This window comes from Aythya ferina (assembly GCF_964211825.1).
Source record: "Aythya ferina genome assembly, chromosome: 2".
NCBI classification, from domain to species: Eukaryota; Metazoa; Chordata; class Aves; order Anseriformes; family Anatidae; genus Aythya; species Aythya ferina.
The window spans coordinates 67,563,607-67,584,763 of NC_140297.1; the positions used below are offsets into that span (position 1 = coordinate 67,563,607).

Here is a 21,157-nt window from a genome sequence, read left to right on the forward strand (position 1 = left end):
TGCTTCGCAGTCACTGAATGCAATGAAATTCTGGTGGTTCTCTTTATAGCATGAATGAGGTGCACACAGCCTATATCTAATTAATTACCTTTTCTAGAAAGGAGCCACACTTCTATCACAGCAGTTCCATCTGTTGCTATAAGACTCCTGTGTTTCCAGAAGAAACCATATATATATATTTATAGATACATAAAAAACAAACAAACAACAACAATTAAAAAAACCCACTTGCATCCCTCCACTTACAAAAAATAACCCCTAAAGTAGCTTGAATGGTCTGGCTTAGACACACAAAGCACAACAGTTGTGTTAGCTTGCATTACTCTTATCCAGGTCTTGCCTTCAGCACATATAACAGACTATGTGTTGTGGTGCTGTGCCTGGGGGAAATGTAGTGGTCTAACACTTCTTTGTGCAGCATTGCTCAGCATTCTCCTGCATGACTTGGTATTTTGGTGTTCCTGTGCTCCTTCAGCTGTTCTGTTGGCATGGCTTATAGCAAATGAGCAGCTCTTTGAGATGAGTACAGGCAACTGCTTGCAGAGCTGTGAAGCGCCCCTGGTAGTGCAGTGTGACACAGTAAGAGAACATGTCATCTTCCAGAATATTAAATACTGTGTCAAGACCTTAAATCACTGTTATATGTACTGTATATATGTTTTATCTGTAATCAGTTTCAAAACAAGTATAGTAATTTCCATTGAAAACAATGGTACCTGCCTGGTCAAAGTGGAAAGCTTTGTTTCAAGGCTTTATTACCACAAAAATGTGTTTCATGCTGCATAGGAAAGAGAATCAGTACCTAGCTATATATATTCAAACATGAATATGTAAGAGACTTTGTTTTGTTAAGTTATCTTATAACCAATAGAAAATCCTCCTTATTTATTTATTTATTTATATACCAAGCAGTTTGCCTAGAGACTGGAGAACAGGACTGGGGCATAAAGGGAGGAGATGTATTCCACCTGCTGCCTCTGGCCAGTGATATGCTCTTGAGGGATCAAGTTGCTTTGTTTTTGTTCCCTTTTCCCAACTTACACTAATGAAGATAGGGTTTTGATTTTTTTTTTAACAGCTCTTTGGTTTCTTCTTGGGACAATACCTAGCAATACTTTTGGGGTTAATACCTACATAACATTCTTATGACACTGGAAAAAATAAGATAACTATTTTTTAAATAAAATTATGCTGGAACTATGTCATGGTCTTTAAAACAAACAAAGAACCCGAACAATGGGAGTTACTCTTCTAATGCTTTTCCTTTTAATATTTTAGGTCAAACAGAAGATGTGCTCATGCTCCTGAGCTTTGGGGTTGATCCTACCATTCCAGATGCACGGTCAAGATACGTCATAGATATCTTGAAAAAGAATAAAAACTTTAATGCTGTCAAAGCAGTCAGAGATCACACTGAGAAACACACTTCTTCCTCTGTGGAATTGGAAGGTACTGCATGGACTCTGTACTTTTCCTGTTTTTAAATTATGTGTTTTAGGTACAAAATTGTTTCATTTGTAATTGGTAATATCAGGTGGGTTTTATGTAACCCTCTGTATGAGTCATCACACTAAGGCAATGGTGAACACTTTGTCCTTGTCTGAAGGTGTCTGCTGTCCAGCTATGTTCTTTACTTACCATCCACTCATGTAATAAGTAACTAACTACCAGTTGTATCAAGTATCTATAAGCTGCTGGTGTTTTTTTTCCCTTAGCACAAGGCTCCACCTCCCTCTCCCCCCATGGCTAAGTGCCAGGTCCTGCGCTTTGATCACAGCAACCTCATGCAATGCTGCAGGCTTGGGGCGGTGGATGGAAAGCTGTGCAGAGGAAAAGTATCTGGGGGTGCTGAACATGAGCTGGCAGTGCCAGGAGGCCAAGAAGACCAGTTGCATCCTGGCTTGTTTCTGGAATAGTGGAGCCAGCAGGACCAGAGAGGTGATCGTCCCCCTTTCTCACTATAAGAAGAGCATCGAGGCCCCGGAATGTATCCAGAGAAGAGCTATGAAGCTAGTGAAGGGCCTGGAACACAAGTCCTGAGAGGAACCTCTGAGGGAATGGGGGTTGTTTAGTCTGGAGACGAGGAGGCTCAGGGGGGAGACCTTATTGCTCTCTACAGCTACCTGAAAGGAAGATGTGGGGAGCTGGGGTTGGCTTCTTCTCGCAGGTAACTAATAATAGGACTAGAGGGAATGGCTTCAAGTTGCACCAGGGGAGGAAATTGTCCTGGTTCTGTCCCCTCCCAGCTGCTGCACCCCCAGCCTGCCTGCTGGCAGGACAGTGGGAGAAGCTGAAAGTCCTTGACTTGGTGTAAGCACTGGTCTGCAACAACTAAAACATCAGTGTGGTGTCAACGTTATGCTTGTCCTAAATCCCAGACATAGCACCATACCAGCTACTAAGAGGAAAATTAACTCTATCCTAGCTGAAACCAGGACAGAAATGACGTTGGAAATTCTGAGACACATCTTCTCAGAAAGAGTAGTCATTGGAACAGGCTGTCCAGGGAGATGGTGGCATCACCATACCTGGAGGTGTTCAAGGAATGGTTGGACATGGTGCTTAGGGACATGGCTTAGTGGGTGATATTGCTGGTAGGGGAATGGGGGATGGTAAGGTGGTTGGACCTCCCAGATGATCTTGGAGGTCTTCTGCAACTTTGATGATTCTGTGATTCTGATAGAAACTTCATCTTTTTGATGCTTTTTCCGTTTTGACCTTTTGACCTTCACCTTAGTTTTTGGCAAATGAAACACTTGGTAAAAGTATTCATAATATATTTTAAAATGCTGACCAAAAAGAGAAGCCCTGAAATGATGAACATGTGTGAAAAAATGCTGACCTGTTTTGAGAACAAAATAGCGTTTTAGTGAAAGCTCGTTGTTCACAAAGTTTTAGCCCTCTTTGATCAGTGTGGGTGATACACAGCTAAAACTCCTCTATTACTTAAAAAATTTCAATCTCTTTGAATGGTAAGGGAAAAACTAAAGCTAAGAGAACCTCGAATAATAAAACAGAGGAGCTGTAATTTAGTTACACTATTGAAGTTTGGACAAACTTCAAAGTATTTTTAAAATATATTGATATTTCTAGGCAGTTTTTGAAAGACTTGTTGTCATACAGAAAGATACGAATCTTAATTTTTCCAGTGGTAACATGAAATTTCATCAGCTGGGGTACTAAACTGGTTTCTAGTCTGCTCTGTTATAAAAGCCTGTCAGTTCTGAAAAGGACTCACTTGTCTATGTAACTTTCCATTTTGGAAACTAATGTATGATTGCCTAAACTAATGAATGATTGCCAAAAATCGCAGGTATTTTCTTTTCCATGCCAATCAATTAGAATGAGAAGGCATTCAAATTGTAAGACCCCTGTGTCAAGGTATCAAGACTGACTAACCCTTATATGATTTATTCTATGCCTTAACAAATAGAGTACGTCTGACTTGCCTGAACTGCAGTATGGTCAGAGAGATTGCTAGTTGAGATGGGAGATGAGGAACTCCTTACCCAAAGGATGAAGGGTCCCTGCAGAAAGAAGGTGCTTTTTTAGCAGTATGGCAATATAGCTTGGTTGCTACTTACAACTCTAAAAGAGACTGTATTTGTGCAACAGACATTTCCAGCAGAGGATCCAGTTCTAGGAGGCTGTTTGGAGAAGCACTTGTGAGCATCCATGTGAGAACTGACTTGCCAGTTAGACAAGATGTTCCTGCAGGAGTTTCAGGTTCAGAAACAGGAGGCAGGTCCTGCAGCTGACCTTGATAAGTCCTGGTTTAGACTTCAGTTTAAAACAAGGTCTGTAAGTCCCAAGCAAGATGTTTGTTCATCTTGAAACCATTTCTTCAGTATAACCTTTCAGGGATGGCTTGGTGCCTGATCTTTTTTTCCCTGGCAGTAGCCAACCAGAGCTTTAAAGTAATATCTGTATTAGCAGGACTACTATGTTAGCCCAAAGCGTAACCTTTTCAAACTAGAACTTCCTCCTATCGTACAGATGTCAAGTGGAGCAAAAGACTGCACAGGCAGGTCAAACTTGTCTAAAAGCAAAGCTTTTAGACCATCTCTCTGGTTTCCAGTAGGCTTATGTGCAAAATACACTTGAAAGCACTGGATTTCATTGCACTTGAACCTTCAGGAGCCTGGCAAGCAGATCCCCACAGTTCTTGTTTCTTTACTGTAGAGGTCTCTTGTCCTTTTCCTGGAGAAGGTCCTAGCGTAGTGGTTCTCAGGAAGTTTGCATTGCTGCTGCTGCTGTGGTGGTAACTGCTTTAGTTGGTGTTCTGGGTAGCTCTGCATGTCTTTTGTGGTCAATTTACTTTCTGCAGTGCACAACTCCCAGGAGCTTTGTAGGTCTTAAAGCAAAGCAAGAGGCTGGAGAATGAAGTGCTGCTTTACACCAGGGGTTAATCCTGGTTGCTAAAAAGATGACCAGCCCTGTTTATTTTTTTGCTCTAAGGCGTAAAGCTACTGTTTTGTTTGATCTTTGATGTACTTACATTCCTCAGAGATTTTAGGAAAGTCAAACCAAGTCTTAGTTTTCATTTAAGAGGACTATTATTATTAAGATGTGTGTTAAAATCTGCCATTGTCCATTACCTAAGTATCTCAGTATCTCTTAAACTTATAGCTGTCATTCTGCTGTGTGTTCGTGTGTTGTTGTTGTTTTGTTGTTTGTTTTTCGAGTATTAAGTGGGCAAATTATTTTTTGGCCTTTTCTTAAATGCCAGCAAGGATTCAGACAAATTCAGGACATCTGATCAAAATTGTATGCTGGAAAGCCACTGTTTTTAGTCACTTTAAAAAGTCTTGCCACTGTGAGGCAGCAATGTCTTGCCTGCATGCAGGTCAACTTAGGAACTATTGCAATTTTCAGCCTGAGGTACTAATGTAAAGAGTTTTTGAGTGTATCAAATATGCTTTGGGATATGAAGTATAATAATGTATTACAGTCCTCTGCTAAACACATGACATCAAGGAACCATGTTTTCAATTTCTGTAATGTTTTTCAGAAGAAGATAAAAGCAGAGCTGTAGTTGACTCCTTCCTGGATGCTCTTGAACAGTTCGTCAAGTTCTGCAGTTGTGAAAATGGGATACATAACACAAATGTATTGAAGAAAGATGAGGTTCAGGGATTTCTGAAACTGCTTTCTTCTGTGAAAGGTACAGTGAGTTCCCATTTCTCCCCTTCTTTCATTGTTGTGAAAAATGTATTTGATGCTAATGTGCAGGTTCTGTTGTTATTCTTCCTTCACTTCCCTGTTTATGCAACTGATGTTACTGGAACAATATGCATTTCCTTATTTTTACTGTTGTGTTTCACATTTAAAACCCACCAGAATATGCACAAAAAAAATGAGTATCATGAATCAAAGTGTTCAAACTTACTTGTCTGTTAGCAACAAGACAAAAGGATGCGAGTGTAGAATTTTGCTATTGTGTGCTTTGAATTTAATGAGCTCATCATCTGAAATTTGTTTACATGGATATGTATTTTGTCAGGTTTTGACCAAGTTATGTTGCCTTGACTGTCTTGCAGAAATCCCTGAAGGAGCGGTTTGCAACATCTCCCAAGCCTGTGCTAACAACTTTATAAAACAGTTGTTGAAGAAGCAAATGTGGCATGAAGTTTTGCTGTTGCTAACAGGGAAAGCCAGTGGGGAAGAGACCTTAGATGGAGGACTCTTCAAAAACTGCAGTCTTCCAGACGTTGACATTGGCAGCGTTATCCAGCAGTGTGATGGATTGGATGAGCAAATACACCTCATAAGATGCTTGATCGAAAATGGAGGTGAAAAGCTGCAATACTAATGTCTTAAAAGATATTTTGTTATGCATGTTTGAAGCAACATAGTTTCAGAACTACAAAGGCATAGTTTTGTGGCTCTGTATAATTGTTAAGCTGTTTTCCAAGTGAAATTTGGCTGCCGGAGTTGGATTTGGAAGTAAAAAGGCCAAGGATTATTGTTGGTCATTTTTCTTGTAGTTCTCTTGGGTTTTAATTTCCCTGTTTTAAGCCACAATATTATCCTGGTAGAAACTGTGAGCCACAGTCTTTGGGTTCAGTCCATTGTCATGTCACAAGTAATTGGCTACTTCAGTGATTTAGGGGGCATGACCAGATAACTTTTTTTGTAGTCAGTGTGGCCATCGTTTTTCTTGTTTTGCATGAGGCTTATTTCTAGGATTACTCTGCCCTCTTTCACTTCAACTTCATGCTAGCCATAAATTGCAGGCATACATTCCTGCTTACAGCCTTGTGAGTGGCTGAAGTTGCAAAGAAGCTCTTTGTTTGACTCAGTCACTGACTTTCTTGAAAATACGTTCTGGCCTGTCTGTCTTCCTATTGCAATGGAAGGACTGGTTGCTCAGATTATTGGAAGATCAAAGGTTTGAATACTTTCGTAGACAAAAGCTCTTTAACAGACACACATAAAAGGTTGATGTTAAAAAAAAAAAAAAAAAAAAAAAGCCTGCTCTGCAATCAGTATGTATCTTCTGATTAGCATGTTCTGTAGTTTGAAGATCTGTTGTATCAGATTTAACCCCTGATATTTTCATGTCCTTCATACCAGCTCTGCCAGATGGGATTGGAGCCAACTCTGAAATACCATTGCAAATATGCCTGGAAAAGAATTATTTTGAACTGGTGTATTTGCTGTTGATTAAGGGTGCAGATCCTAAGAATATCTCCATTGCACAAGGAGATACTCCCTTGCATGCTGCAGTTTACATTTATATTGATAAAAAAGGTAAGGCTTTTGTGTGCCTGGGTCTAGGGCACACAAATGTCTCGAGCAGATTTGCATCATTCTTTTTTTCACAGCAACTGTTGAAGACATCCTATTTCTTCCCTCTCTAGTCCACTGCCACTTTCACTGCTTTTTTTTTTTTGATGTGATAGTAGAGGCAGCAGACCAGGCTGTTTGGCCATGTCTCAGCCCTCAAACTTTGCAGACCAGAGGATATGCAGCAGTCTTTATTAATCTGATGTTCTACATTTTGTTTGCTGGGGCTGGGGCTATGAGGAAAGTTAATGGCAGCTCAGGTGACTAGTGGGATTCAGACAGCTGTAATGTCTCCATCACTTACTGTTTTTTTTGTGACTGTATTCTTGTTTACTTGAGCTGATTTTGAAAAGACAATTCTTTGAAACCCTGTAAAATTTGTTGTAGGTGAGAATGATGTAAATATGAAGGATCTAGGATATAAAGGCAGGTTGATGGCAGCAGACCTTGAAGGAAATCTGACAGTGATATCTGAAATTCTTTCCCCTGTTTTTTCAGTTGTAATTCAAGCAAAGTTTTGTTCAGAAGAGTGAGTGGCAGAACTGTAGGGCTTACATGTAAATGTAAGAAATTCAGAGCGACTGTCAAATCAGTCAGGTTTGATTTTTCCCAAAGTCAGGTTTGATTTTTCTTTAAGTTAAGAAAAAAGGCATTTTAAAATTTAAAACACTATTTATTCACTTTTAAACACATTTCATTTAAATAGCTTCAGAGAGATTGAAAACGTAGGTACTGCCAACTATAAATTTTAAATCAGAAGAGTTAGAAGTCTAAACGTGGTATCTTTTAATTTTTTTTTACTGTGCAGAGTTGAGGTGAAATTCCTCTAGTGATTTTGAGTCACTAATTTTATTAGGAAAGAAATGTTTCACACGTATTATCAGGATGAAATAACTTATATTATCTGGATGATAATCAGAAAGCTGTAGAATTCTTTATTTTTTTTATTCAGGGAGTTATTGGACTAATTCTATCCTGTAGGAAATTGCTCTGGGACCCTCAGATATCAGGAAATAGTTGGGATTTGCCACAGGTTAGTTTAGTAACTCTAAGCTATCTGCTTCAGATTCCTTCAGGGTAGCATATTAAAGTGAACCAGATGACCCCAGAGCAGTACACAGAGCTTCCGCTTGTCTACATGACCACAGCCACCAGCTTTTGGTAACTGATGCTGGAAGATGAATGAATGTCTGCACCTGTATGTTAGAATAAGGAATTAAATTGACTGATGCTACAGGAGCAGTTGCAACACTAGAGATTTTTAGAGCTTTGCTGCCACTGTATTGTTTTTCCTGAATATTGAAAAAGCTGTTTTGAGATATTTCAACCAAGTACGTTTTACAAACATATAATGTAGAATTTGTATTTTGAAAGCAAATTGATTTTTGTTTAGTAACTGTAGTAAAAAAAAAAGGTATTAAAATTTGTTGGACTACAAAGCAGCATTGTAAAGCAACTGTTTTTTTTTTGTCGTTTCCAGATGGCATTGGTTTAAACATTCTGAACTATCTGCTTGATCTCTTTGCTTCAAGACCTTCTGACTTTCCATATCTTAATCCAAACATACAAGATAAGAATGGGGATACAGTGATGCATGTTATTTTTCAGAGAGGATTTTTAAAGCAGACAAAGAAAATAATGGATTCATTGGCAAAATTTTATATTAACTTCAATATAAAAAACAAACTAGGAAGAGATGTGAGGCACAGAATTAAAAAAAATGACCCACTGCTACTTGCTTGGAAAACTGCTGTATCAGAGAAGAAGTACCGGCAGAATATAGCAGGACAGTCAGTTAAAACAGCTAAGTCTGCTCCAGTCTCTGACATATCACAGACGAAGAGCTCAGGATGTTCTTCATCTGGGTCATTATTAAAAGCACCATCTGGAAACACAACACATAACGATGTGAAAACCTCAGGTTCTGTAAAGACAAAAAATGATCAGTTGGTGAAGCAGGAAATGGAAAAAATAAAGAACCCCTTAACTCTGCAGGAAAGTCTAGTGCAGGAAATCAGAGCTTTAATTCAGCAATTAAAATTAGGTGACACACTGAGAAACAATAATTCTCTGTTACAAAAGCCATTTTCAGCCCAGACTACTATGGAAGAGGGAAAAAAGGAATCATTGCAACCTTGTGGAAATGTGATTAATCCTGAAGGAAAAGGGGATGACTGGAAGGAAAAGAAGGAAACACAAGAATTTAGTATGGACCTCTCTAATGGAGAGAAGGAAGAACCAGAGGACGAGGAAGGAGATATTCTGGATATAGAGGCACATGTGCAAGAGTTTGATAACATGACCTGGGAAATAGAGTGCACTCCTGAAACGTTGAAGACGTTGAGCAGCAAAGCTATACCTCCTTATCTGAAAACTAAAACTATAATGACAATTAAGCATCTTGGCAATGGGGAATGGACTAAGGTTCTTCAGAAGCCACTGAAACATTTGAAAGCTGATATCCAGCTCTATGAAGCCAAATTGGGCAAAGGTGCAAGAATGCTATGGGAACTTGCGATTGACTTTTCTCCTCGTTGCAGTGAGAGTGCAGAAAAGATTATGGAGACAGAACAGACAAAAGGTCTTCCAGAAAAATCAGGAAGAGTTTACACAGAAATTATCAGAATTTGGGCCATTGTTCTTGACCACTGCAAGCTGAAACGTGTCTTAGATAACATATGTATATCCTACAATCGGGGTTTATCCTGCATCTTAAGGAAGAAGCTCAAGGGCATCAATAAAGTACATCAGAACTACAACATCACAGTAAAAAAGCGTGTTCCGCGTTGTTACATTGAAGATCTGGAAGCAGAAAAATCAAAAGAACATACTTTCCCTGAGTATTTCCCTCCAGCCAGTGCTGCAGAAATGGAATACAATATAATGAAATTCCACAGCTTCAGTACTAACATGGCACTTAACATTATAAACGATGTACATTTTGCTGTTGAATACCCATTCCGAGTGGGGGAATTGGAGCATGCAGTGATTAACCTCAATCCAAAGCCCATAGAACCAATCATTTTAATTGGGCGAAGTGGGACAGGGAAGACAACTTGCTGCTTGTATAGGCTTTGGAAGAAATTCTATTTGTACTGGGAAAGATCCACCATGGCAAATAGTCCTCTGCTGGCAAGGCAAACTTGGCGGCAGAAGCAGTGCAGTGAAGCTGAAAAAGTGAGGTTAGGGAAGGAAGAGCATGGAGAAAAACAAGACAGTGATGATTCCAGTGAGGAGCAGGTGAGTGATGTGCAAGGCAGTGAGGATGAAAAGGTTCCTGTGGACACAACTGGTGGAGAAACAAATCTATGTGATGACCATGAAGACCATGTGTGTAGTGCAGAAACACTGAACAGCCTGGAGCACCTGCACCAGATCTTTGTGACAAAAAATCCTGTCTTGTGCCAGGAAGTTCAGAAGAATTTCATTGAACTTAGCAAGTCATCTAAGATAACCAGTCATTTCAGGCCTCTGGAACCAAGTGTTCATAGGCTACAAGATATTAAAGATGAAAATTTCCCACTGTTTGTCACCTCCAAGCAGTTGTTGCTGTTACTGGATGCATCCATGCCTGACCCGTTTTTTCCAAGGAATGAAGATGGAAGCCTTAAAAGAACCATTGTTGGTTGGAGTCCCCAGGAAGAGTTGGTGGTGCCAAATTGGCAAGATGAGAATGAAGAAGGTAATGCTGAAGTGGAACATGGTGATGAGGAAGGAGCTGCAGATGCACACTCTAGGGAAAGTGACCCTCGTACTTTTGTGACTTATGATGTATTTGCAAATGAAATATGGCCAAAAATGGTGAAAGGTAAAAGCTTGTACAATCCTGCACTGGTTTGGAAAGAAATAAAATCATTTCTGAAAGGTTCTTTTGAGGCGCTGAATTGCACTGGGGGTAAGCTCACTGAGGAGGGGTACAAAAAGCTAGGTCTGAAGAGATCGCCAAACTTCACAGAAGACAGGAGTGAAATCTATCACCTCTTCCATCTTTACCAGCAAATAAGGTCTCAGAGAAGCTACTTTGATGAAGAAGACTTGCTATATAATTTATCTCAAAGACTGTCAAAGCTCAGTGAGCTGCCATGGTCCATCCATGAGTTTTATGGTGATGAGATTCAGGATTTCACCCAAGCTGAGCTAGTGCTGTTAATGAAATGCATCAATGATCCTAATGCCATGTTTCTAACAGGTGACACTGCCCAGAGCATAATGAAAGGAGTTGCTTTTCGTTTTAGTGATCTGAGGTCACTGTTCCATTATGCAAGCAAGAACTCCATAGACAAGAAGCAGCGTGTTAGAAAACCAAAAAGGATATATCAGTTGTACCAGAACTACAGGTCCCATTCAGGTAGAGTAACAAATTTATTATCTCAACCTGTGCTTTTCAGATGTCACAAATTATTGAAGTTTTCTACTGGCTAATTCAAAGCATCTTTAAGCGGGCTTTTTTTTTAGATGATCAGCTTTTTGTGACATCTCAACAGGAAAACCAAAAATGAACACTTGAAAAATAGTAACTTCTCAAACACTCATGCTTACTGCATGTTTTGTCTATATTTGACTTAAATGAAAACGTAACAGAAAGTAATCATGCATGCTTTTTTGGCTCCATCCTCAAGTTGCTAGATTTTGCAGGATTGAGCTACTTCTGTTTTTCATATTAGTTTTGTTTATGACCTTCGTTTTATGAGGACACTGCTAAGTATTTGTAGCATGTTTTAGATCTTTGCAGGCCTAAGTAGAAACAAGGTGGACCTTACAGCTTCCTTTTTCTCTGACTAGTAGTTTTTGTCATATTTCTTGATTTTCAAAAATCTAACAGTCTTTTTAGTGTGTTTGCAAGTGAGTATGAGGCAGCCTGACTGAAGTTTAAAATCTATATTCTGCTTGTTGTAGGTATTCTCCGTCTAGCATCTGGAGTGGTTGATTTGCTTCAGTGCTATTTCCCAGAATCTTTTGATCGGCTTCCAAAGGACTGTGGTCTCTTTGATGGACCCAAACCTACAGTGTTGGAGTCCTGCAGTTTTAGTGACCTAGCAATTCTGCTGAGGGGCAATAAAAGGAAAACACAACCTATTGAATTTGGAGCACATCAGGTTTGGTTTTCTTAGGTATACAGCTTTTTGCAGATTCTTCTAGCTCTGTTGCTAATTAAATAATCACTTTAAAAGACATTATGGACAGTCCATATAAGCCCTTTTATATTACTGATAAATTATGCTTTTTAAACTTTGAAACCTTCATTGTGTTGGTTTCTATTTCTTTCTTTCTTAATGCATGCTCTTCCTGCTCTTAATTGCATCAGATGATTTTTTTTGGTCCAATTCTTATCTAACTCCAAATTTTCATACACCAGATCTGCATCTGTCCCATTGTACCATGCATTTGTCAGTCTTCTAGGGGCAGCTTTGTGTAGTGTGCTGAAGTGTGTGTTAAATCCTGTCTGGTTTTGAGAAACCTCTTGCTTTATCTTGACATATTTATGTTTTCTGCCTGTGGCTGTTACTTTTTTGCTTTCTAACACATCCTTTTATTAATATATTTTATGATAGGTAATATTAGTTGCAAACGAAACAGCAAAGGAGAAAATACCAAAGGAACTCAGTTTAGCACTTGCACTGACAGTTTATGAAGCCAAGGGCTTGGAATTCGATGACGTACTCCTTTACAACTTTTTCACAGACTCAGAGGTATTTAATTCTTATCCATATTCTACATTTTTTTCCTTAATGTGTTGATTTTACATGTAATCTAATTGTCTTTCCCGCTGGAAAAGGATTCAGTTTCCTCTTAAGGCAGGTGGCTTCATCACAGTAAAAAATATAGTTCATAGGTTTATGAAGTGAGAATCTGTCTTCCCTTAGTGCTACATTTTCCTTCAGATTGTCTCTTGCCAATTCAGGGAGAGCCTTGGAGTTCACAGAACAGCAGGTGTGCATGCATACTTCTGCCACATATCTAGACTATTCTGTTAGCTTGCAACATGTCCCTCCTGGTCTCTGTTCAGGTCGGAGAAATAAGTGTGACAGTCCACCATTCTTGCATACTTTTTACCTTATACTGGGGTGCTGGGTCCTGAAAAAATCAGTTTAGACCCCCTGCTTTGCATGACCACTGTGTTCACAGTGCAGTTTTTTTAGTGTGTTAACAGACTTGAAATCATTTGCCAGCCCCAGATAAGTTGAAACGTTTTTTTTTTTTTAATTAAAAGCTTAGTAAAACAACTATGTTTAGAAGCAAGTAGTGTGTGCATGTGTGTGATGACGGAAGCATGCTCTATAGCCATACACAGCTTAATTCCAGAAAACTCACTCTGGTCTATCTTAGGAGTTGTTAGGAAACTTGGAAGAGTCTCAGAGTCTATGACAGAGACCATCTTCCCTAGTATGACCTTGAATGAAGAAGGCTTTCCTTCCTGGAGGTGTTGTCACTTTTATCTATTCCCTTTTCCCCCTTTGTAGTTCTCCAGGTAGCTCAGACCCTGCCCCTCCGGAGGTTGAGGTAGCTCTGGAACTGGTGGGTATCGTAGAATTATAGAATATCCTGAGTTGGAAGGGACCAACAAGGACTGAGTTCAACTCCTGCTTCCCCGCAGGAGCACCCAAAAATCAAAACGTATGTCTGAGAGAGCGGTCAGTCAGGGGGAATACAGTCCTCAAGGCTTCTCACAAAGAGCTGTCAGGCACAGCAGCTCCAGTGTTGCTGGATCATCACTGACCCATCCTGGCCAGGTAATAGGCAGTATCCTTACTGAGCATGCCTACAGAGACTTGTACACTCCCACAACTGCCTTGTTGGGTAACTTCACACTTAGTGTGAACATCTCTTGCAGGTGCCCTCTGCCTCTAGCCCTCAAAACAGTGTCTCAGATGCGGTTTTCAGCAACTGAAAACCACAGTTGTATAAAAGAAAACTAGAGCAAATTGCTGGTGGCTTTTCATAGAGGCTAGTAGACACAATGAGGTGAGGGGACAAGGAAGGTGCTTGCAGTAAGTGACACTGAATGTGGCTTACTGTGATTCAGGCACAGTGCAATACTGGTTGTCATGATAGATTTCTCAAAGTTGACGTGTTTTTGGTGATGCGAGCTGTGCTCAGAAAAACAATGAACTAATAGCAGAATACAGCGTTGAGTGTGCTGAGTATTTTAACTTAGCTAGGCTAATATATGCCAAGCCTGGAGAAATACTTTCATATAAATCTTCCATCCTCGTGTGAGTCATGAGTTAACGAGTTGATTTGAGGAGTCAAACAAGCAGGCAAGGAAGACGCTCACACTGAAGTTTTCTGGTTTGAGGAGGAGAATCTCTGAACTGTTGTAAAGACAGCATACGTAGCTTTTTGTAATTCTCTTGATTTGGTCTTTATTGGGTTTGAAATGAGATTTAGCATGAGTCTTGTTTTAAGAGGCAAATTTCAACGAAGAAACTAAAAAGAAAAAATGCCAAATCCTTAAAATCCAGCAAACCATTGACCAAATTGATCATTTTGTAATCCATAACAGGCTTAGGAACGTTTTGATGATTTATTGCAATCAGAACTGCAAAATATACTTTGCAAGTTTTCTGTATTTTTTCTCACAAAGAAGACTAACTTATATCGGGTTGCTTGAGTCTCTGAACTACAGGGGTAAACAAAAGCTTATTTAGCCAAAATAAGAGTATTTTTCAGTTTCTGGCACAAACTTGGCACTTTGTAATCATTTTTCCATAAAATGTCTGAAAGGGAATAAAATTAGCATAACAATTTAAAATGTACTTAGAATTTTCTGTGTTGTTAGTTTTGTGGGGGGTCAGAAACCTTCAGAAAGGTGTGATTAGGAGCTGATGCTCGTTGCATGGCTTGAGAGTGTGCAACACAGATCTGCTACCACACTGAAACATTTAAGCATGTTTGTGCACATTTAGAGATATTACTCACAGATAAATATGCTGGAGTCCAATTCAGTATGACCAGTCTCTTTTATCCCACACAAATATTTTTTTGGTCATTTCTGGGCCTTCTTATAAGTAGCAGTGTGTGTTGGTCAGTTATACTCTACCCCCTGGCTCAGACCAGCACTAGTGACCACTGCTGTTGCACAGTGAGCTTAATAAATTCATCATGTAACTGATGAGCTCTCTTGCCGGTTTACAGTCGTGGTGAGAAATAGGCCTGTGTGTCATACTGATAGATCCACCTCCACAGCTTCAACCCCTTTGTTTTGTTTATGGGCTCCACCCTATCATCATTTACATGAACACTAGTGATGATTTGTTTGCCAAAGATAAAGTCCCAGATGTACCTCTTCTTAATTTGTTCTGTGTTTTCAGCCTGATGGCCACCTGGTACAGACTTGTATCTCAAAAGTTATGAAGTTAGCCTTCTTGATGGCAGTTGATGGTCTTTCTTTAGGTTCTTCCCTGAGATCATTAATTTGTCTTACTTGTCTCCTTTAAGCCATTTTTAAGCTGGGGCTGTGTTTGTCGGTCACAACCTATGTATGACCTTGTCTTTTGCATATATGGGCAGTAGTGATTACTGTATACAAGTAACCTAATTCTTTTAACATTTTAGGCTGGCAAAGAATGGAAGATCATTTCTTCTTATGTTCCGGATTCAGAAATGCAAGTAGGAAGCAAATTGCTAATTGAAGTGCCTTTAGAGGATGCTACTGGTTTGCAAAAGAGACCTTCTCCTTTTAATGTAAAAATGTACAAGGTGAGTTTTTCATAACATGGTGAATAGGAATCTACTCCTAGAAATAGAGAAATTTCTTCAAGAAATACTTTCATCCTGTATTTACATGTTTATTGAGGTTGTTTTATCTTTTCAGCAGTTTAAAGATTTTTTTGAAAGATCTTTTTTGTGAATGTAATTTGTTAAGAAACGAAGTCAACTCATTAGACTTTTAGGTATTTTTACCATAGTTAAACACTGGCAAGCTGGTTTGCTATTTATTATTATTTTAGTCTGGTTTCAGATCACTGTCATCCCCTTAAAATTAAGGAAACTTTTTAGGATCAATTAAGTCAGATATTTTCAGAATTGTAATGTAAAAAAAAAAAAAAAGTGATTGCATGTGCAAGTGATTCAAAACAAGACGGACAGTCAGACCTACTGCTGCCAGGTTTGCTGTAGCAGTAGTTTGCAAATTATCTGGACAATTGCTTATGTAGTTTAAAAATCACATATTTAATATTTAGACTTGCTTAAAGATACATTTTTTGTTATTCACTGTATATATTCGCTGTTTCCTTAAAACTGCAAAGTGTGTCACTTTCTAATAATTTAACTCATCTGGTATTTATTCTACTTTATTTTGATTTTTTTGTTCTTGTTCTGCTTCAGATGCTGAATGGAGAACTGAAGCAATTGTATACTGCCATTACAAGAGCCAGGGTCAATCTTTGGATATTTGACGAAAATAGTGAAAAACGGGCTCCAGCTTTTAAGTACTTCATCAAAAGGGGACTTGTTCAGGTTGTCAAAACAGATGAAAATAAAGGTAAAGGCATCATAAAACTTCCTTAAAAGACTCTGAAACAGGACAACCTACTGAATGCTGTCTTGATTTCAGGCTGTGTAATAAAGAATGTTAAGCTCTTTGGTCCTTCTAACAGTATGCATCGATAACACGCTTACAAATTTCCACTTGTTTCAGTGGGTTTTATTTGTTTGGGCTCTGAAGATTAATTGTATATATTAATAAATAAATTCATTGCTAATTCATTGATTTTTTTTTCTGCACAGTAATAAAGATGGTTCTTGGCATACCATGCCAGCTGAAGGGGGTTTAATCAAATAAGAGGACTTGGTTTCTAGAAAGACAGTGGATTTACTCAAAAGTTTTGTCCAAAAAATAAACACTGTTTTTAGAGGCCTTTCAAAACTAGACCTAACTTGTTTATTTCCAGTGCTGGTTGGGAGGTATAAGATGTACTCACAGTTACCATTACTGGTGTGAGCACAAACCATACAGAATTTGGAATATTAGGAGATATCAATGCTTAACTTCTGTCCATAGCAGGTGGTTACTGTTTTCTATCTATTCTAACATAAAATGATTTCCTCCACTGTCCTAGACTTCGATGACAGCATGTTTGCTAAAACTTCATCCCCAGAAGAATGGATTGCACAGGGAGACTACTATGCTAAACATCAGTTCTGGGAGGTAGGAGCATGTGATAGCATATGCTGAAATAAGGATTCTTGCCTATTTTGAAACCTTCTTATTTTCTTTACTTCTATAACATTGTCTGTAAATCTTTACTGGCTCTGTAGCAAGCTTTTCTATTATTTTTGTATTTTGTGGCTTATAGTTCTGTAGGTGTCTACAGACAACCTGGAAACAACTTGGAAAAAGTGGGGAGAGCAAGGCTATTGTCTGTAATCCTAAATTCACAACCCAGAAATTTGCAGTCCTGTGAGGGAGAAAAAGTTTTAATATGTACAGATCAAAGATGACTGGGAAAAACAGTTATTAGCAACAATATGAATTGACTGGAACTTGTGAATTTAAACCACATTCTTGACAGTACCATTACACATTACCATAGGCATTTATTTGAAATATATTGACTTGGGTGACGATCTCAGAGCCTTCTGTGGTTTTTTGGTCGGTAATTAGGGATGGATACAAAACACTTACTAAGGAACAGCATGTAAGACCAAGGGAGTTTGCTACATTAAGAATTATGGACAATGTGTAGCAAAATTATGTTTAATTCCCTTATTACTTAAAGAACATTGATATTTTACACACTTTTATTTGCTGACTTCGTAGCTTATGCAGTCCAAATTTGGCATGATAGCTAATGGAGTGGAAGCAAATAAAATTTTTGGATACTATTTTTGATAGCAAAAGGAAAGATTCCTTTTTTGATGTAAGCAGCACATTTTTTTTCTATGGAAAATATTTATAAGAAGGCAAAGATTAATGAGTTGCCACTATACAGACAGTCTTTTTCTCTCCTTGGGGGGGATGGGAGGGAAAGCAGTTTTCTATGTGGACAGAAAGTGGTTTAGATAATAAGCACACAATTGAAAAAAAAACCCTGAAATGTAGTAGCTATATTATCTGCTGTTCTGTTTTCTTCATAATCTGATCTTTGCGTATCATTGCTATATAAAAAGAAATAATCTGGGGAATTTTGCTGCTGTAAGAGTGGCTTGCAATATGGGTTTTCCAAACAGAAGTATGAAATTAATTGATACAATAAAGAAATACAGTGTGGCAAAATGAGGAAGATGATAATTAAGCAGTGGTTGCTTGAAACCTGGCTAACTTTCAGTGATTCTCTTTAATGTATTACAGAAGGGGCATGGTAAGCTAAAAACATGAATAAATTTTCCACGTTCTCTGATTTAACCTTGCATGCATTGGTTTTCCTAGCTTTTATTAATACTGTTACATGGCAGGTGTGCCTAGTGACTTACCAGTTAGCACACATGCAACGTGCATTTTGGATAATGGTCCAAACCACTATTTGTGCCATCAGCCTACCAGGTATTTTGTTTTTATCACTTCATAAAACATTTTAATTAAAACTCTAATTATGATATAGCCACATGTGGACTGACTTCATAGCTTTTCCTTTTGTCCTAAAAACATTCCGCAACCTTTTTCCTTTTCCTTCTTCTAGGCACTCTGCCAGTCTTTGTTTTCTGTTACAGTGACTGTAAAATTAAGTGTTGCGTATATGTGATAAGCCATGAGTTGGATGCACGTGTGTGAATGCTGTGTATGATCTCACCCAGGTGGCAGCCAAATGTTACCAAAAGGGAGGAGCATTGGAGAAGTCAAAGCTGGCCCTGGCACATGATGCTGTTCTCAAAGTGCACTTGAAGAAAAGCAGCCCCAGGTAAGTATAAATGCATGTGAGTGGGTGTCATTCTAAGTTGCCACCTCATGGGTGCGTGGGGGGAAGATACCCAGGGAAAAGATGTCCTGTGGTTATGTCAGCTCTCTGGTTATGTCAGAGAGATGCAACATGATTTGCTTTAACTCAGGAGGCTTTTTTTCTTGGATATAGATAGGATAGCATATGCCATCAGTAGTGCTCAACTCCAGTTAATCCCACTGCTTATTTGCTTTACCTCCTCAGTTTAAGTGTGAAGAACATATGATGTTAGATTGGTTATATGGTTAGATTCAGTGACAGGTCCTGTAATTTTTAAATATCATTTAAAATGACTGTAACTAACTTATTTTTTTACTTTCTACAGGGAAAAGCAGATGGAATATATGACATTGGCAAAAACTTATTTGGAGTGTGGAGAACCAAAGCTATCACTAAAATGCCTGCTTCAGTCGAAGGAGTTCCGACTTTGTGCAGAACTGTGTAAAAAGTTAGGAAAGGTATTAAATCCTTACCCTATCCTCTCCTTATCCCTTTTCATTTTGCTACAGATCTTTTCCCTCCGATTTGGCGCTTGTACATGTTTATAGAATTTGTAAAGGTGATCTCTTTCAGAACTCATAAGATAATAGCATCTTTCTGTGGCATGGTAGTAGAACTAAAACAGCTCTTTAAGCTGGGCCATTCAAGAGAAACATGTTCAAGACGGAAGCATTTCATAGAACAGCTGTAATAGCAATGAATCGGAGGATGATGCAATTATATAGTCTAAGTTTATTTCTTTGGCTTTCCTCAAATGTCACCAGTCATTTCTGCTTTGCAGTTGAAAGCCGATTATGGATTGATTCACGAAACTTTACCTGCTACTTCATTCATATAATACTCTGATATTGTAGCTACACTGATTACAGCCACCTAAATGAAATCCTGAAACTTGCAAGGGTTAAGCAATGTACTCACAAAAATTTTCTAAGCTTGTGAGGGTATTTAAATCTTTCTGTCTGCAGTGCATTTCCACCAAAAGATGAAGTGTAATATAAAGTAATTTTTCCAAAATATTTGAGATGCAAGATGAAGGTTCCCTTTCTGCAGATAGAACTGTTTTAATTTAATACTGTTTAATTTTGAGCAATTTGCAAGTCAACAGAAGCATGTGTGGTGTTTTTTTTAATAGCAGGCAGAGGATAGCAAGTACTTCGGAAATCCTGTAATACATTTAATTTTATGTTCTAGTTTTTCCAATACAATTATTTTGAAGGCTTTTTTTCAAATCTGTTCAGTTTTAATAATGGTTACTTTAAGTATTTGATTACGTTAAAAACTTAGAGTACATTTTATTAGAGTGTGCTTTTGTATAAAACACCTACATGATGGAATTACTAAATTTATTCTATTTGTGTAGTTTTGGATGTTTCGAGTACTTCAGTTTCCTTATTGACTTCTGCATTGCAGATGAAAGAAGCTGCAGTATACTATCAGAAAATCCAGTGCTACAAAGAAGCATCTGAATGTTATGAACAAATTGAGGAGTTTGGTCTGGCAATTAAGATGTATTGTCAGGAGGAGCTCTATGAAGAAGCAGCAAAGGCAGTTGAAAGGTACCTTTCAAGACTGCATTGAAAATAATTCTCTATCTTCTGTCTTCAACTTCGGCATAATGCAGCTGGCTTTCCTTAAAATTTTAATAAGAGTTTTGGCTGGTGATTTGGTTTCATATGAAGTTAAATTAACTTTGTCTGAATTCTCACTGGGGTCCTGATAACATGGGCAAAGCATTCCACTATAGTCACTGCTTGAGCAGTGACTAGCTTCATTTTCCTAGCCTAGTAGGAAAACTACACTATTTTTCCAATTCTGTATTACTAGTCATGCACATTTTTTTGGCCAGTCCTTTTTTTAAGTATATCAAAATGTTTAACAGAAATTAAATACTACTTTTCTAATACTTCAGGGACTTAGTCACTTTGTCGCTGACTTCTGCAGGTGTATAACCATTAGATATGTGGTATGTAATACAGTAGTCATTGTGGCAATTGAACTATTTGCTTCTCAAAATCTTTTAACTTAGAGCAAAGAATAGTAAATGACCAACTCATACTGCCTCTCTAAGATGAATCTCGGTTGCAGTCTCTGGGATGAGCTTTACCGTACCAACTCTGCCATGGTCACTCAGGACAATTAAGAACCATTTCACACTGTTCGTGATAAACTGATTTTATTAGTATCTTTTTGACAGAACTTTGCATCTGGCAGCATCCTTGTGACCTCATTGGAACACTCTTATGCAAACAGTTCATTAATTGGCCACACCTTTCATTACAAATAATTTGATGACATTTTACTAATATATACACTAGTTAGACTTTCAGCAAGGCCTACAATAAGTACACACATTCACTGAGATCCTTTGTGATGTATATTTAATAATTCCTATGCTATGGCAACTTTTTTTAGAGGACTAAAGCTAGTTTAATATGTAGAGATAGTTTGGTCCAAAACTTCAAGCATTAAACTCACCTTACCAACTA

General features: G+C 38.3%; 1 protein-coding gene across 7 annotated transcripts in view; it reads left to right on the top strand.

Annotated features, from left to right (window-relative positions):
* Positions 1-21,157, top strand: part of TRANK1 (tetratricopeptide repeat and ankyrin repeat containing 1) — a 54,230-nt gene that overhangs the window by 25,875 nt on the left and 7,198 nt on the right. For 6 of the 7 annotated variants that reach the window (XR_014690456.1, XR_014690457.1, XM_084511632.1 and 3 more), the window contains 13 exons: positions 1,279-1,449; positions 5,012-5,164; positions 5,541-5,792; positions 6,577-6,753; positions 8,270-11,137; positions 11,686-11,885; positions 12,342-12,479; positions 15,346-15,489; positions 16,120-16,276; positions 16,854-16,942; positions 18,529-18,632; positions 18,997-19,129; positions 20,082-20,227. Coding sequence is in view for 5 of the 7 variants with exons in the window: in XM_084511632.1 (XP_084367758.1) it covers positions 1,279-1,449; positions 5,012-5,164; positions 5,541-5,792; positions 6,577-6,753; positions 8,270-11,137; positions 11,686-11,885; positions 12,342-12,479; positions 15,346-15,489; positions 16,120-16,276; positions 16,854-16,942; positions 18,529-18,632; positions 18,997-19,129; positions 20,082-20,227 (4,732 nt within the window). In the remaining 2 variants the exon portion in view is untranslated. The remainder of the gene's footprint in view (positions 1-1,278; positions 1,450-5,011; positions 5,165-5,540; positions 5,793-6,576; positions 6,754-8,269; positions 11,138-11,685; positions 11,886-12,341; positions 12,480-15,345; positions 15,490-16,119; positions 16,277-16,853; positions 16,943-18,528; positions 18,633-18,996; positions 19,130-20,081; positions 20,228-21,157) is intronic. The other variant, XM_084511633.1, reaches the window with a different exon arrangement.